Genomic DNA, 16,577 nt, shown 5'->3' on the forward strand with positions numbered 1-16,577 from the left:
ACCTCAAACTCTTAGGCTTAAGCAATTCTCTTGCTTCAGCCTCCGAAGTAGCCAGGACTATAGGCGCCCGCCACAACACCTGGCTATTTTTTTGTTGCAGTTTGGCCGGGCTGGGTTCAAACCCACCACCTTCAGTATATGGGGCCGGGGCCCTACTCACTGAGCCACAGGCACTGCCCCTAATTGGCCAGATTTCAATATTGTTGTGTCTTAGGGAATAGGGAAGCCTGAGGAGAGGGAGAAAGATGGGGGAATGATGGGCCAGTGGAGCAGTCAGAACACAAACAACATTGATAATTAAGTTCATTATCTCATATGGAGAAATTCAGGGAGCCCCCAAACAAAATAGTAATGTCAAAGATCATTAGTCACAGATCCCTGTGTAGCAGGAAACCCCATGCAGACAGAAGACTCCAGGCACCAGTTGATTAGAGGAAGCGGGTTTATTCTGGCCAGGGGGAACTCAGAAGACCTGTGTCTCCAAAACTGAGCCCCCAGACTCAATCTCTTGCCTCTCTTTTATCCACCTTTCAGGGTGGGAGTGCACATGAGGGTCATAAAACAGAGAGAGACATGACATCACCCTCAAGGTCCCGGGCTCAAGGGGGAAGGTCAGACTGGCCCTCGCCCTTGAGACCAGTTGGACCACCTGCCCTCAAAGGTGATGAAAGTCCAAGGAAGTTACTAGGTTACAGTCTAGGCCCCGCGCATGTCAAGGTAGGAACATACAAACAGAAATGCCTGCGGCTTGGCTAAGGCCTACACGGGCGGCTAGGACAGATTCTTCTGCTCTGCTTTTACTCTCTTCCCTCACCTGTAAAGATGTATTATGAAAAAGTTTGAAATATTGTGACAATTACCAAAATGTGACACAGAGACATGAAATGAGCACAAGCTGTTGAAAAGTGGCACCAATAGACTTATTCAACACAGTGGCCACAAACCTTCAATTTGTAAAAAATGCAGCATAAAGGATCATAAAGCACAGTAAAACGACATATGCCCGGGTATAGGTTTCAGTGTTTTTGCTAAATATGTAAACTTTTCAGCCATGATTTTTTTTTCAAATACCTTTTCAGCCCCACCCTTCCTCTCTTCTCTTTTAAAGTCTTATGATTCAGACATTAAAGTATTTTGCTGTAGGCCCAGAGTCATAATTTCAGTCTGTTTTCTCTCTTCAGACTGGGTAATTCTGTTTTATTTTCAAGTTCACTGATTCTTTCCTCTGCCCTCTGCACTCGGCAGTGTGAGGTCTGTATCTCATTTATTTTATTTTCTCAATTCTAAAATTTCTATTTGACCCTTCCATTTCTTTGCTGAAATTTTTCTTTTTTTCTTGCATTTCAAGTATGTTCGTAATTGCCCACTGAACCTTTTTTATTTTTAATGATGGCTGCTTTAAAATCCTTGTGAGATAATTCGCATCATCTGTGTGTTCTCACTGTTGCTATCTGTTGATTGTCTTTCCTTATTCGAGAGATTTTCCTGGTTCTTGGTATGAAAGCATGACTTTCTATTTTAAACTGGGCATTTGGGTTTTATTTTATGACACTTTAGACTTTTTTTTTTAAGTCAGTCACATTACTTCTTTAAATTATCTGTTTTAGCAGATCTACTTTGATATCATGCTAGTTGACAAAGAGGTAGTACAGTGTCAATTCACTACTGCCAGGTAGGGGTAGGGGTGAAGGTGAAGGTTCAGCAGTCTCCTTTGATACAAGGCAGGAGGAGGGATGTCTCGTTACTGCTTCCCACTAGAGCACATGGGCTCCACCTTTACCATGAGGGTGGAAGGGCTTGTTCCTGCAATCAAGGTGAAAGCCTAGGCTCCCAATGAGGCCTCCACTGACAATGGGGATAAGCCTTCTTACTATCCTGCAAGGGTGAAAGTCCCAGCTCCCCACAGGGCCTTCTCTGACACTATTCCATCCTCAGTATAGCAAGACAAGGGAGAAGTCTAGGCTCCCCACTGGGCCTTTACTGACAAGAGTGTGGTGTTTGGCTAGAGTAGGGCAGTTACTGTCCAAAAAGTCTCTTTCTAGGTTGTTCCTTTCCTGATCCTTTGGCTTAAAAGAGCAGGCTTTTTTAGTGGTCTGCTCTTGATATTTCTGGGGTGCTAGATCTTCCAACAACCAGTCTAATTGGTTAAAAAGAAAACCCGGGGAACTCAATGTGTTATTCCTGGGGTCCCAATGTTCCTAGCAGTCTGCCTTCTCTTCGTCTTTCAGAATACTCTTGTTTGTTTTATGTAAATCCCAAGGTTTTGGCTGGACTTTGTGAGAACAGGGAGAGAAGTGCATCTACTCCATCTTCTCTCTTCCACTTTGTTTTGCACATAGTGATTTGCTAAAAATGTGGTCCTAGAAAGTGGCAAAATATTCTTTTTTTATTATTATTTTTGTATTAAATCATAGCTGTGTACATTAATGCAATCATGAGATACAATGCGCTGGTTTTATATACAATTTGAAATATTTTCATCAAACTGGTTAACATCGACTTCACGGCATTTTCTTAGTTATTGTGCTAAGACATTTATAGTCTACACCTAGTAAATTTCACATAAAATATTGTTTTAGAAACGTATCTTTTATATACTTTTAGAAATGCTTTTGAGTTCAGTTAAGGACATGTTCTGTAATCATTAGTTTGTATATCTGTCCAATTACAATTGAAATCCTAGATCTAAACCATGTCTTAGGTTAAAATAATTCCATGATTTCCTAATAATGAATCATACTTGCATTCCTGGGATAAACCTAAGTCACTATTAATAGTCAGGGTAGACTAGGTTAAGCTGGGGTAACAAACAGCCCCCAGTCTTAGGGGCTTATAAGGGCTTACTTCCCACTCCTGCTACATGTCCCACTATGGGCCAGGTGTTCCAGAACCCAAGCCCTGGAAGTAGGTGCCATCTGGAACATAACCAGTCTTAGGGAAGAAGTTAAAGACAACACAGTGAACCAAGGGCTAGTACTTAAAGCTTTTACTCAGAAGTCTTGCATGTCACTTCCACTCACAAAACAAATCACCTGGTCACACCTAAGTTCAAGAAGGCAGGGGCGTATAATCCTCCAATAGGGAGGAGCTCTGCAAGGGAGAGGCACTAAACTATTTTGTGAAAAATAATACATCATGTCACTATATGTCACTGGATTCACTTTGCTAAAATTTTATTTAGAAATTTGTGTATCAACTTTTACAGGGGAGATTGTTCTATACTTTTTTTTGGTCTTTAATTTCATAAACCAAAAATATATTTCTATATTTCACAGAAATAATTTGTAAGTTAAGAGATTACTTTCTCATTAAGACTGCAAGGTGACTGACACATGGTAGCCAAAGTTAAAAGATAAGTATTACGGTAATGTATAATAACAATAGGCTTTTAATATTACACTGCATGTGATCTGAAATATCAATTCAAATATTTCCCTTCAAAAAGAAAAAAAATCCTTTCAGGAAAACGTTTAAAGATAATTTAGGAATGAAAATTATACTCTCTTAAAAAGTCAAATTTCATTTACCTGCACCCAATCTGTGTTTTAGAGGCATATTTTTAGTATTTTCATTCACCACTTTTCTACCTGGGATTGTAGAAGGGCACAGGTTTTCTAAACACATTCCTGAAGTTGCCCAGCAGGCATGCCTGGACTGCAGGTGAGTTACCTGGAAGACAGTATCTTCTCATGGGTGGGGCCTGGAGCTTTTCCTATCGCCCTCCCAACTCCTGGACCCCTCCTGTCATCAAGCAGCCTGTGTAAACAGCATCTTTTGCCCAAGCATCCTAACAAGAACTGTAAACACTGCCTCACCTATAATGCAGATGACTGGTAAATATTTATTCATATTTTTCATATGGATGAACTGAAAACACCAAATACTCGGTGGCCTAAGGCCACTTCCAAAGCTTCTTGTTAGAGTTGCTGCCTTTTCAGGCATTTCCCTGGCCCCTTTCCACTATCTGTCAAGTTCTGGCTATTTCACGCATATGTGACTTATTTCAGCTTCATGGTTGCCATATGCAATTTTACCAAAACAGAATAATAAAACTTTGTCTCATAAGGCAGCAGTCTTCCACCTTTTTGGTACCAGGTTTCAAGGAAGACGATTTTTCTACATGGGATGGAGGTGATGCTGTGGGACCTGTTTCCTAACAGGCCACCAACAGTACAGGTCTGCAGCCCCAGGAACCATAGTCATAAGGTATTATGAAATCCCTGGATTGGTGAATAGGGAATGTTTAGAAGCAAGAGGAAGCTAATTCTAGAAAAATGAAACAAATGACAGTAAAATTTTTGATTTGAAAGTTATATAGGTCTTTGCACCAACTTTCATAAGGGAGATTGTTCTATAGTTTCTTTCTGGTCTGTAGTTTCTTGCTTCACAGAAATAATTTGAAAGTTAAAGATTACTTTCTCATTAAGACTGCACTGACAATAACATGGTAGCTAGAGCTAAAAGATGAATATTATAGTTATGTCTCTGAACACAAGTTTTCAGCACAGTCTTTGAAAACTTCATTAACAATAGTATCACGTACTTCAAAATCTCTGGTCACACATGGATATGGAAAGAAGGGACACTTTTACACTGCTGGTGGGACTGCAAACTAATACAACCTTTTTGGAAAGAAATATGGAGAATCCTTAAAGAACTCAAATTAGACCTTCCATTTGATCCTGCAATCCCATTACTAGGCATCTACCCAGAAGAAGAAAGATCATTTTATCATAAGGACAGTTACACTAGACTGTTTATCACAGCTCAATTTGCAGTTGCCAAGATGTGAAAACAACCTAAATGCTCACCAACCGAGGAACGGATTAACAAACTGTGGTATGTGTATACCATGTGATATTATTCAGCCATTAAAAAAGATGGAGACTTCACATCTTTTGTATTAACCTGGATTGAGTCGGAACACATTCTTCTTCGTAAAGCATCCCAAGACTGGAGAAGTAAGAATCCAATATACTAAATTCTAATATGAAGGAAGTAGATGATCTGCTTGGTGAGGGGTAGGGGAATGAGGAAGTGAGGAGAGGGGAGGAGGGAGGAGGTTGGGAGTCATAGTATATGGTACACCTCTTGGGTGCAGGACAGAATTATAAGAGGGACTTTATCTAACAAATGCTATCAATGTAACCTAATTCTCTGTACCCTTAATAACTCCCAAACAAAAAAAGAAAAAAATCTCTGGCCACAGACTACATGTAAAATGTTAACAGTGGCATTCACACTATAGCCAATGTACCTTTCCAGGCCTTTCTTTTACTTTATGTACAGCTACCCTATACTCTGGCCAAATTGGATGTCTTCTTTCTGGGACACAGCTCATGTCCGTCCCCTCATGTTCTTCCTTTCACCTCATGTCAAAACCTTAGACTTCAAGGCCCAAGGAGACCCCACTGCCTCCAGAAATAGCCTCTTTGATTCCTCCAGATCTCTCTCTTTTCTGCATCATTTAGCATCACTGCTTGAAACAATCTGGGCACAGTGTTATAATGCCCTGTAACTCCCTGTAAGCCCCTAACCATCCACCCAGCACACAAGCTGGTAAGCAACCTGCAGCCGAAGGCCTTGCAGCATCTTCCGCAGTAAAGCCCATGGAAGCCAGGCTCCAACCTGCTGGTTGTGATCTCTCTTCTGTAGTCTTTACAGATACATGGTTATTACAATTCTACTAAAGCTCTTCCTTGAGTATCTGGCTGTCCTGTCTCTTTATGGGATGTGCTGAGGGCACTTGCTCAAACTCTGCTTGTGGCAAAACGTCACCTTTTCCTCTGATTACAATGTGCATTAGCCAAGATGTCATGGAGGGAGTTAATGGGAGTCAGTGGCTGAATCACAGCTATTACTAGATATACAGGAAATAGTGGGCTGCAAGTACACATGATTGCTCTCCTTAGAGAACAGGAAAGACAAAGTCTGCTGCAATAACCAGGTTCCAGCCTCTTCCGAATCATTCATGAAGTCATTAAGTACACACATGGGAATAAACTACAGAAACTGCCCAAGACAGTGGCTTTCAAATAGAGATCAATGAGCTTCACCTACATATTATCCCCTGTCATTAATTCAAACTCCACATAAACAAAAACTGTTACTTGTTTTTACATTCAGAACAGATGGCCCTGTTTTCTATGATTTGGCCATAGCAAAGAAACAGACAAAAAACTCTGGCAAACACTGAAAGGAAGTAAAAGTTGTCAGAGATACGAAGCAATACATAAACTGACAACATAGACACAACAGAAGGAATGAAGCAGCACAACACTGTGTGCACAGTGTTCACTGTTGATTTGAAAAGACTATAGAGATTATATTTATAAACGAAATGGTAAACTGCTCTCAGGGGAAGACTTATTTTTCACTTTCTAATCCATTCAAAGAACATGTAAATATATTTTTTAAGGAAACAAACTCCAGGGTGGGTATGGTGGCTCATGCCTATAATCCTAGCCCTCTGAAAGTCCAAGGCAAGAGGATCACTTGAGGTTAGGAATTTGAGAGCAGCCTGAGCAAGAGAGAGACCTCATCTCTACTAAAAATAGAAAAAAATTAGCTGGGTGTGGTAGTAGACACCTGTAGTCTCAGCTACTCAAGAGGCTGAGGCAGAATGATCACTTGAGCCCAGGATTTGAGGGTTGCAGTGAGCTATGATAATGCCACTGTATGCCAGCCTGGGCAACAGGGTGACACTCTGTCTCAAAAATAAATAATAAAGGAAAAACTACAAAATAATATCCAATAACTGAAAGCCTCATATTTAAGCTTATTTTTTTTTCTCTGAGAGACTTCTCTTCAATGAATATCAGGAATGTAGAGAAAGAGAACCCGAGGGTTAGCAAAAAAAAAAAAAAAAAAAAAACATAGGAAAAGAGCTCATGAATATCCTTCATTGTAGACAAAATACAATTACATTAAGCTTAGTAATACTAAGAAGGTTAAACTGGTCTTTTTATCTTTTTTTTTTTTTTTGAAACAGTCTTACTCTGTTGCCCAGGCTGGAGGGCAGTGGTGTCATCATGGCTTACTGCAATCTACAACTCCTCGGCTCAAGCAATCCTCTTGCCTGAGGCTCCCAAATACCTGGGACTGTAAGTGCACACCATCATGCCCAGATAATTTTTCTATTTTTTTGTAGAAATGGAGTCTTGCTATGTTATTTAGGCTAGCCTCGAACTCCTGACCTAAAGAGATCCTCCCGCCTTAGCCACCCAAAGTGCTAGGGTTACAGGCGTGAGCCACCATGCCCAGCCTTATTATAAACTGGCCATTTCAAAGCACAGACACCAAATTTCTGTTTTTGTAGGCTCTGGTGCACGGAAGGAACATCTTTTGCTTCATAATGGTTCTTTATAAAACTAATCAAAACTAAAGATATGATTCCCTAACATGTGGTTAAACTGTTTGGAAAGCAGAAGGAGAAGTATCTGTTAGCTTTAAATGAACCCTCCTACATTGGTTTTATATGTGTATACATAAAAATATGTATTTTCTAAGTTTTCAAACTGGAATAAAAGCAACTACATCAGTACCTCTGTTAGTTGACTAATCAAGAGACAGTAACAAGCTGGCCATGATAAGGAGGTTCTATTGTATTTTGCAAATCTTCAATTGGGCAATGAAACAGAAATATGAAAATAAAACAAAAACAACACAGAAAATAAAATATTCCCAAGTGACTGAGGATGCCCACAAGCTACTTAACAAAATGAATTCAGAGCAAAGTGGACAAAACAACAGTGCCAGTCTTCCTCAGCACTCCACTATCAACATCCTTAATCTTTATATTAATGGAGCTGAAAATTATAGGGGGAAGGGCAGGGAAGACGAAAAGAAAAGAAAGACAACTAGCAAAAATCAACAAACATTTTATTAATTCTGATTCCTTTTATCCCATGCTTTGCTTTTTTATACACAGTACTTTCAAATAAATTCTTATAAGCTTGAAGTTTCTGATTCAATTTAAAAACCACAACAGTGTTCATTGTGTTCGAGTTAGAATTATACCAAAAGTAACCATATGCCAGCACATACAAGCATCCCACTGGTGGCCGGAAAACTGGCGGCAGAAGTGTCTGTCACTCAGATGCGCTGTCACCCTGCGTGGGCACACAGTGCAGAAAAGGGAAGGGCACTCTGGAAGCAAGCTGGGTCTTTTGATCACCTCTAGTCCTTTTTTACTTCATCATCATTCTCCCCTCTAAGCTTGAACACAGGAACCTTCTGACCATCCTTGAGCTCTAAGAAGACCTCGTTCAGGTGCCACCTGAGAGAAACCAAAAGTATAGTATTTCTCTGATCAACAAAACACTGAAGCAAAAGATATGGTCAAAAGGAAGGGGGGAAACAGATGTTTGAAATAATCTCTTACATGTTTTTAAACATTGCTTTATGTTAGTGCTATGTGAATGTAATGTCAGCATTCTGTTACAGACTCTTATTATTTAACCAGTCTTCAAGGTAGGCTTACCCATGCCGGACTCAAGCAAATGGAAGGGACACCAGGAAGAAGCAGCACTTTATTTCCCATTCTCTAATTCACATTGATTTTCAGTTCCTAGGCTGGAATCCAGCCAGCTCCTCCACTAATCCCAGGCTCAGAGGTCAATGAGCCGGGCGAGCTAGGTGGGGGTTGCCGCAGGGCCGCCTGCTCCTTTTGCCCTCCGGAATTAAAACCCAGCCTGGCTAAACAGCAACCATCTCTGAGAAAGGCTTCCCAAGGGAAGTGAGCACATGTAGCTATTGGCAACCAGACAAGAAAAGCCAATTAATGGGGGTGGAGAGCTTATGTAAAAAATGTGATGAATAATTTCGGAATGAGAACCCATGCCTTTATTCATTTGTAATCAGAAAATGTAACATGGCATCAAATTATTGTAGACCAAGACCACTATAACCTTAAAGACAATTCAGTAGACCATACTGGATAAACTGTCTGAATTTAGGTAAGAGCCAAAGTACTGGCTTGCTGCCAGGCCATGAAGCTTTCGGTGCCAAGCTTTGAAAACTAATTCTTCTTATTACCACAATCATTTAACTGCAGATGAAAATGGGAATCAGGACTGTTTCCGTTAGGAAGTCTGCTGCTCCCCCACTCCCATCACTGTCCCATAATACCTCTGAAAGGGAGCAGCTCTGGAGGAACTGACATAGAGATAGCCCTCTGACTTAGATCCAGAGACAGGAATCTTCAACTGTGGGTATAAAATGACAGAAACATTATTGTCATCTCAGAAGATAATAAAACTGATGCTCTTTAGGGCCAAGCCTATAAAATCTAGTGATCATTCACAGAATCGGTTTTTTGGTAACAGCCTAGCTGTTAGAATCCACTTGATTTCCAAATGTCCTGCCCCTCTTTCAATGTTTAGGTGAGGTCAATGGCAGTCCTTCTGTTTGGCAAAGAGAACCTATGCTCTAGGTGCTTACAATTCAAAAATCCACTGTTTAAAAAAGCAACAAACAGGCCAGGTACAATGGCTCACATCTATAATCCTAGCACTGGGAGGCCTACGCATGAGAATCACTTAAGTTCAGGAGTTCCAGCAAGAGGGAGACGCTGTCTCTACTAAAAGTAGAAAAACAATTAGCCAGGCATTGTGGTAGGCATGTATAGTCCCAGCTACCTGGGAAGCTAAGGCAAGAGGATCACTTGAGGCTAGGGAGTTTGAGGTTGCTGTGAGCGAGGCTGATGCCTTGGCTGTCTAACCTGGGGCAACAGAGTGAGATTGTCTCAAAACAAAAGAAGGAACAAACTACTGATACATGAAACAAAGTGGATGACTATCAGAAACATGCTGGCCGCTGCAGTGGCTCACACCTGTAATCCCAGCATTCTGGGAGGCTTAAGGCAGGTGGATTGCTTGAGCTTAGGAGTTCGAGACCAGCTTGAACAAGCAAGACCCTATCTCTACTAAAAATAGGGAAAAAATTAGCCTACTAAAAACAGAAAAACAATTAGTCAGGTACTGTGGTAGGTGCCTGTAGTCATGGCTGCTCAGAAGGCTGAGGCAAGAGGATCACTTGAACTCAGGAGTTTAAGGTTGCTGTGAGCTATGATACCACAGCACTCTACCCAAGGTGACAGAATGTGACTCTACCTCAACTAAAACAAAGCAAAACAAATAACAACAACAAAAAAACATGTTGAAGGGAAGAGTCTTATATAAGAGTACATAATGTATGATTGATTCCATTTGTGTTAAGTTCTAGAACAGGCTAAATAAACTATGGAGACTTTACATCTTTTGTATTAACTTGGATAGAGTTGGAGAACATTCTCTTCAGTAAAGTATCACAAGAATGGAAAAGCAAGTATCTAACATACTCAATATTAATATGAAGCCAGTAGACAAACCAATACATGCCCACACAAGAGAAAAACTCAATTTAATTCAAGTGGGGGGACTGGTGTGCTCCCACCTAATGGGCACAATATAACGGTATATGGCACATCTCCTGCGTGAGGGGCACAACTACAACGGGGACTTTACCTAACAAAAGCAAACACTATAACCTAATTGTTTATATCCTCATATTAATCTGAAATTAAAGAACAAAAAAAAAAGAAAAATGATTGCCTCTGATAGAGCTAGATGTGAGAGGGAACCAAGTGGGTAGGGCATGAGGGACCTCTCAGATGATAACAGTCTACCACTAGATAAGAGCTTGAGTTACCTGCATGGATGTGGATGTGGATGTTAAACTCCTCAGGACACCAGATTTGTGCCTTTTACCTCCGGAAAACCCCATAAACAAATACTGAACTCCAGTTAGTAATATACATGCTTATGTGTTCAGAAGGGAAGTGTACAATGTTTGAAAATTAGTTTGTAATACATCAAAATGATAAGATGGATTCATGAAAATAAAGCAAAATGTTAACCAAGTACATGAATGCTCATGGTATACATCTTTTTTCTATATCATCAAAATTTTTCATAATAAAATAGAAAAAAAGACCCAAAAGTGCACTATTTAAAAGAAGGAACTGTAGTCAGCAAATTGGTACATATTTTGACTTGGCCCAGAAAGAACAGGCTTTAGAGAGAAGTACACAAAGCCCAAGAGTCAAGAGTTCTCAGTTTGCTCTGCATCCCCTGGGCTGGGCTCAGCACACAGGCGATGCTGCCAAGGTGCTGCCAGGTCCACACCTGAGCTGGCCTGAAAGCTTCAAAGCTAGCCCCTAGGTATTTGTTTATGCTCCAATCTAGAAAAAATGCAACGTTTTTTGTTTCTTAGCAAGAAATAAGGAAGGTATGAGCCTTGACACAGTGTGGTAACAAGGAAGCCTGTCATCAGGCAGGCACTTCTCAGAGTGACAGACTTTAAGGAAGGCAAAGGCTTTGGAACACGGCTCCCTAACCTGAGTGAGCAAGCAGTCACCTAGTCACGCTTCAAGAACCATTCTTCAGGGCCCTGCTCTTTGAATCAAGCTACAGCTCTTCTCTGAGGTTATAAATTAAACAAAAGAATATACGCTGAGAATCTCTGGATGCTCTAAAATAAAAAGAAAAGGGGGCAGCACCTGTGGTTCAAAGGAATAGGGTACTGGCCCCATATGCTGGAGACGCCGGGTTCAAACCCAGCTCTGGCCAAAAACTGCAAAAAAAAAAAAAAAAAAACCGGAAAGGAAAGGGCAGAGGAAAGTAGAATTCTGAGAACAGCACACATTGAGGAGTCAGTGTCTGAACTATGAGCAGCGGCACCTCCAGGGATAGATGTAGCACTGGACAGGCTGGTTCCTTCACTGGTCAGACCAAAGTGTTGGCAGTCACTGACTACTTCACCCACACACTTGAGGGGGAAAAAAATCCTTCAGTATGACAAGTACCTAATGAACAAATGAAACTTCTTACCTCTGGACAAAACAAAGGAACTACAAATAAACGACTTTGGGACAAGATGGCATGTGTTGTATATAGTATAAAGGCATCCTTATAAACAGCTGATTATAAAGGAAGTGAAGAACCCTGACAGAATGTCAAAAGTACCCCACACATGGAAGATAATAGCTGGGGCAGCAGCCCAAAGTCTGAGGCAGCAGACTTTAAACTTCTATCACTCTGGAGTCATAGCAGTTGGCAGCAGTAGAGACCAGGACCTGGCACCACAGCCAACATAAAGCTGCCAAGGGCCCTGGGTTGCAGGGAACCACAGGAAGTCGCCCTCCCAGCACCAGCTAGATCAAGCTACTGAAGGAGAGGTCCAGTAGTGAAAGCTGGGCCCAATCAGATGAAGATCCCCACCAAAACCACCATAGCTGCATCCCACTCCCACTCATCAGGTCACCAGATCGTGGATCTGATACTGCATCAACCTACCTTGACAAAGGCACCTTTAATACTCCCCTCCCAGCACTGATGCTGAGCCCTGTGCCCTGTGCTGGTAGAAAACAATGAACAGCCTGACCTTATCCCTGGCTTTTTCAAGTTCTTGGATCCAGTCAGGTGATTAGAGCTGGGGAAGCACAGAGGGACCATACAGAACCATGGGAGAAATTCTACGACAATGCACATAAAGCCACCGGGCACAGGGCAAGCACACCACACACATCCAACTCGTCCCCTTTCTTTTCCTGCTGCTCTTTCATACTTACTGGAGCTGCCATCTTTCCAGTCACACATGCTGGAGACTGAAGCATCATCTCTGACCCAGCCCTTTCCTTCTATAACTGTTACCAAGTCCTGTCACCTGGCTGTCACAATGGCCTTCAAATCTATCTCATTTCTCTAGGCCACAGCTCTGGTTCACACTCTCACCACTGCACACCGGTGTGGCAGCATTGTTCCCCTAAGGGCAGTTCCCTGCACTCAGTCCCTGGGCATCACCAATCTGTGGGAATTAACCTTCTGCAGGAATTTATTCGAGCATGAATTACTTCTGCAGTTAGAAAAAATATGCCACTAAAAACATACTGGTAATAAATATAAGAACAAAAAAATAAAGAGTTCAGATCACCTCAGTCTTATCCTCAAACACTACACAAGCTTCCACAGCCACAGATCAAGTGCACAGACCCTACATGATGATGCCTGGGCTCTGTGGCTGCTCCAGCCCCTCCTACCTGCTCACACCCCCCCCCACCCCCCAAACTGTGCCTCCATACCAGGTCACACTGACAGGTCACAGTGCTGCTCCTCAGCCTGGTGTTCCTTGTCTGCCTCACAAGTTCTGCACAGCGTCTCCCAGGCCTCTACCCACTCCCTCCTAGGCCTTCACAGCCGGGACAGCATTTGCTCCTCTCCATCTTATTCTGGCCTTCTGCATCTCTGCATTCTGCACATAACTTGGGGAATATAACTCATAATCATTCCTTGAACTGGGGCATGTACTTAGATCTAAACATGCTTGTTAAACAGAAGAACAAAGACATTTTATATTCAAGTAAGTTTGATAAAGCTGAATCACACAAAAAGATAAGGTACAGCTCAAAAAATGTACTGATATTCCATGGAAATAATGTAATTAAATAAATATCAAAACTTAAGAGCTGGTTACATTTGAATGAGCACTAACTGGATGCAGATACATTTCCCACGTTCAAAGCTAGAGTGGAGACAAAGCACCACTGGCCATTTCTATGCTACCTTCAAGACGGTGACATCAGCACATCTAGTGCATTCCTTGCCACATCAATTCCCCAGATGGAGGGAAAATATATGAAAGTAAGTTAATCCACAGTAATATAAAATATATTTTTTATATTTATATAAAATTATATTAATATAATATAGAAATCCACAATAATAGAAAAACTTTTTTTGAGACAGTCTCACTCTGTCACTCTGGTATGATGCCAGAGTCACCATGGCATCATAGCTCACAGCAACCTCAAACTCTTAGGCTGAAGTGACCTACTTGCCCCAGCCTCCTGAGTAGCTGGGACTATAGGCATCTGCCACAATACCCGGCTATTTTTTCTATTTTGGTAGAATCAGGGTCTCACTCTTGCTCAGGCTACTCTTGAACTCCTGAGCTCAAGCAATCCCCTCACCTTGGCCTCCCAGACTACAAGGATTATAGGCATAAGCCACCACATCTGGCCAATAAAATAATAATAATTTTAAAAAACTTTTTTAAAAGATGCTAAACTTATTGGCAGTTTTACTTAATGAGTTTTGCACTCTAAACCCCTAACCTCCAAGACTCCAAGATAGCAGTCCCTCCTGTCCTTCAGTAGGCATCTAGCCTACAGTCCAGAAGGAGAGCATATTACCTTGGCATCAGCAATGTCCACGAAGTTGTACTTGTCCATGAGCTGGAGATGGTGAACATTGAGAGGCGTCCCCAGAGCTTCCCGTGCTTCAGGATGGCCATGCAGTTGCTCCAATGCCAGCTGGTAATATGAAGCCCTGGAAAAAGTTTCTAAGTAGGAAAGACAGATTTTTTTTCTAAATTGAACTTGATCAGGTGGAATCTATATAGAAAGTTAAAGAATACAATAGATACACAAGGTAGAAACAAAAACAACAGTGTGAAATTTACGGATGGAAGAATAATTAGGGACCAACTACTCTAAATTGTCCATTTTATAAACTGGAGGCCAAAGCACAGAAAGGCAGTTCTGCAGGGATATGCCGGGGACCTTGGGCCTTGACTTCACACAGACTCTTTCTGAGCCTCAATTTCCTCTCATTTCTTCACCTCATTTCTAGATCTAAGGGGGTTTGATCAGCTCTTTGCTAAGTTTGATCTCAGTTCTAACGCTGTATGATCCCATGACCTTCTCAAAGTGACACAGCTAGTCCAAGGTCAAGTGGGGCCAGGATCCATGGACTTCTAAACATGGCTCCTTCCACTAAGATGAGGACTAAAACAGACTATAACATTAACAACAAAACCCTGATGCTAAGAAATAGGATATGAAAAAACTCACTTGTCAACTTTACAGATCTAAGAACTGCTCTTAGTCTGAGGAACACTTTGTAGCCCAAAAGTTATTGGGACCTCTGGGAAGCCCCTTCCTGAAGGTATGAGATATAATAACAAAGTGCCCCAGGGAGAGGACTGGGGCAGGCCTTCCAACTCGGGTGTTTGGGCAACAGAAAGAGCTTCCCTGCTGTAGGTCAGAGCATAACAAAGGTGGCCCAGGGCACTGCCTCTCCTGTGCTGCTTCCCAGGATGGGAACAAGGTGCCAGCCATGACAGGAAAAGGAGGTGCAGAAGCTGGTTCCAGCTAATCTTTACCAAATGACCTCTATGGCTAGGCACCATTCTCAGTATTTCATACAGAAGCTTGGAGAATGAAGTTTGTGAACTCATCTTAGAAAAAGCGCTACGTACCTCATTGTTGAATATCACTATGGTCACCTTCGAAGTACCCCCGTGGCCATATGGTGACCATAGTGATACTCAACAATGAGGTATGTAGCACCTTTTCCACGATGAGTTCACAAACTATCAGGCCTCATATCTTCAATTCTCAGTATCTCAATAATTCATCTGTGAGATTCACTTAATTCTCACAACCTCATGCATAGGCACTTTTTTGGTATTCCTCAGTACATGGGAAGGTAACTAAGGCCCTGGAAGGTGAGAAGCTCCTCCATGAAGGCCACACAGCTAGTCAAGAGCTGAGCTGAGATTCAGGCATTCAACCCAGACAATGGCTGCAGAACCAGATGTCACCCACCTAGATGGGCTCTGTTTGCTCACTATAGCCTAAGGGAGAAAGGCTGTCAGACCACAACCCAGACCTGAAATGTACCCATTCCTGCCACGTTCTGCCCCTGTCCCTTTGGCAGAGGGAAGAAGAAGCCAAGTTATTCCAGGCTAAATCATTCCTGGTAATGCTCATCTCTGGCCACATCCAGACTCAGGAACTCTGGGCCAACTCTGCAGGAAAGTAAAATATAGATAGATAGGACACTGGTGACACTCACATCCTGGGAAGAAATGAAAATGCTGCAGAGTCAGGATGAGGAGCCAAGCTGAGTGGGCATAAGGGAGGCTCAGAAAAAAAGTCAGTCTAGAAAAAACTGCTGCTTTGTCATCAGTAGCATTGAAATGACCTTAAATGCCTTGGCTGCTGACAGTAATTGTGGCCTGTCTTTACAAATTCAAATGTGGGTGCAGTGGAGCTGTAAGACACATGTCAGGATTTTGTCATTATGGTCTCTGCTTTTATTTTCTACTCTTGCCAGAGTCCCCTGCTCACGGTCCCCCCTCCAGTAAGTCAACAGCAAAGAGTGAAAGAGAAAAAAGGCTGAAAACACTTGAGAAATAGCCACAGTTTTCCCCACCTGTGAACTACCTGGTATTCCCCTTCCCTCTGTTCCTTTTTTCTATTCACAGAATCTTGACCGATTCCCCCATGCAAGCACTGGAGCAAAAGCCCATCTGCTCTGCAAGCCTTCTCACGCAACTAAATCCTGGTATACCTATATGTACTTGTGGTACCTGGAAAAATTGGGATTGTAGGATAAGGAGAAAGCTACAGCCAATGAAATGGTGGATTGGCTATTAAAATAGCCCTCTTCTCCTTTCCAATCTGCAGGAAGCACCGAGGAGGCAGCCATGCCTCCGGCAGCTCAGTACTTACTTTGTTTTTTTTGTTTTTTTTT

At 42.0% G+C, this 16,577-nt stretch overlaps 1 protein-coding gene across 3 annotated transcripts in view; it reads right to left on the reverse strand.

The window, feature by feature from the left end:
• Window positions 1–7,864: 7,864 nt before the first annotated feature.
• The window catches only part of LOC100950334 (cytochrome c oxidase assembly factor 1 homolog), a 91,845-nt gene continuing 83,132 nt past the window's right edge, over window positions 7,865–16,577 (reverse strand). For all 3 annotated transcript variants that reach the window (XM_003797552.3, XM_023517731.1, XM_023517732.1), the window contains 3 exons: window positions 14,231–14,379; window positions 9,130–9,206; window positions 7,865–8,278 (listed from right to left, as the gene is read on the reverse strand). In XM_003797552.3, coding sequence (XP_003797600.1) covers window positions 8,179–8,278; window positions 9,130–9,206; window positions 14,231–14,379 — 326 coding nt within the window. In that variant the 3' untranslated portion in view covers window positions 7,865–8,178. The remainder of the gene's footprint in view (window positions 8,279–9,129; window positions 9,207–14,230; window positions 14,380–16,577) is intronic.

Source organism: Otolemur garnettii, unplaced genomic scaffold (genome assembly GCF_000181295.1).
Source record: "Otolemur garnettii isolate 467f Iridium unplaced genomic scaffold, OtoGar3 scaffold00119, whole genome shotgun sequence".
NCBI classification, from domain to species: domain Eukaryota; kingdom Metazoa; phylum Chordata; class Mammalia; order Primates; family Galagidae; genus Otolemur; species Otolemur garnettii.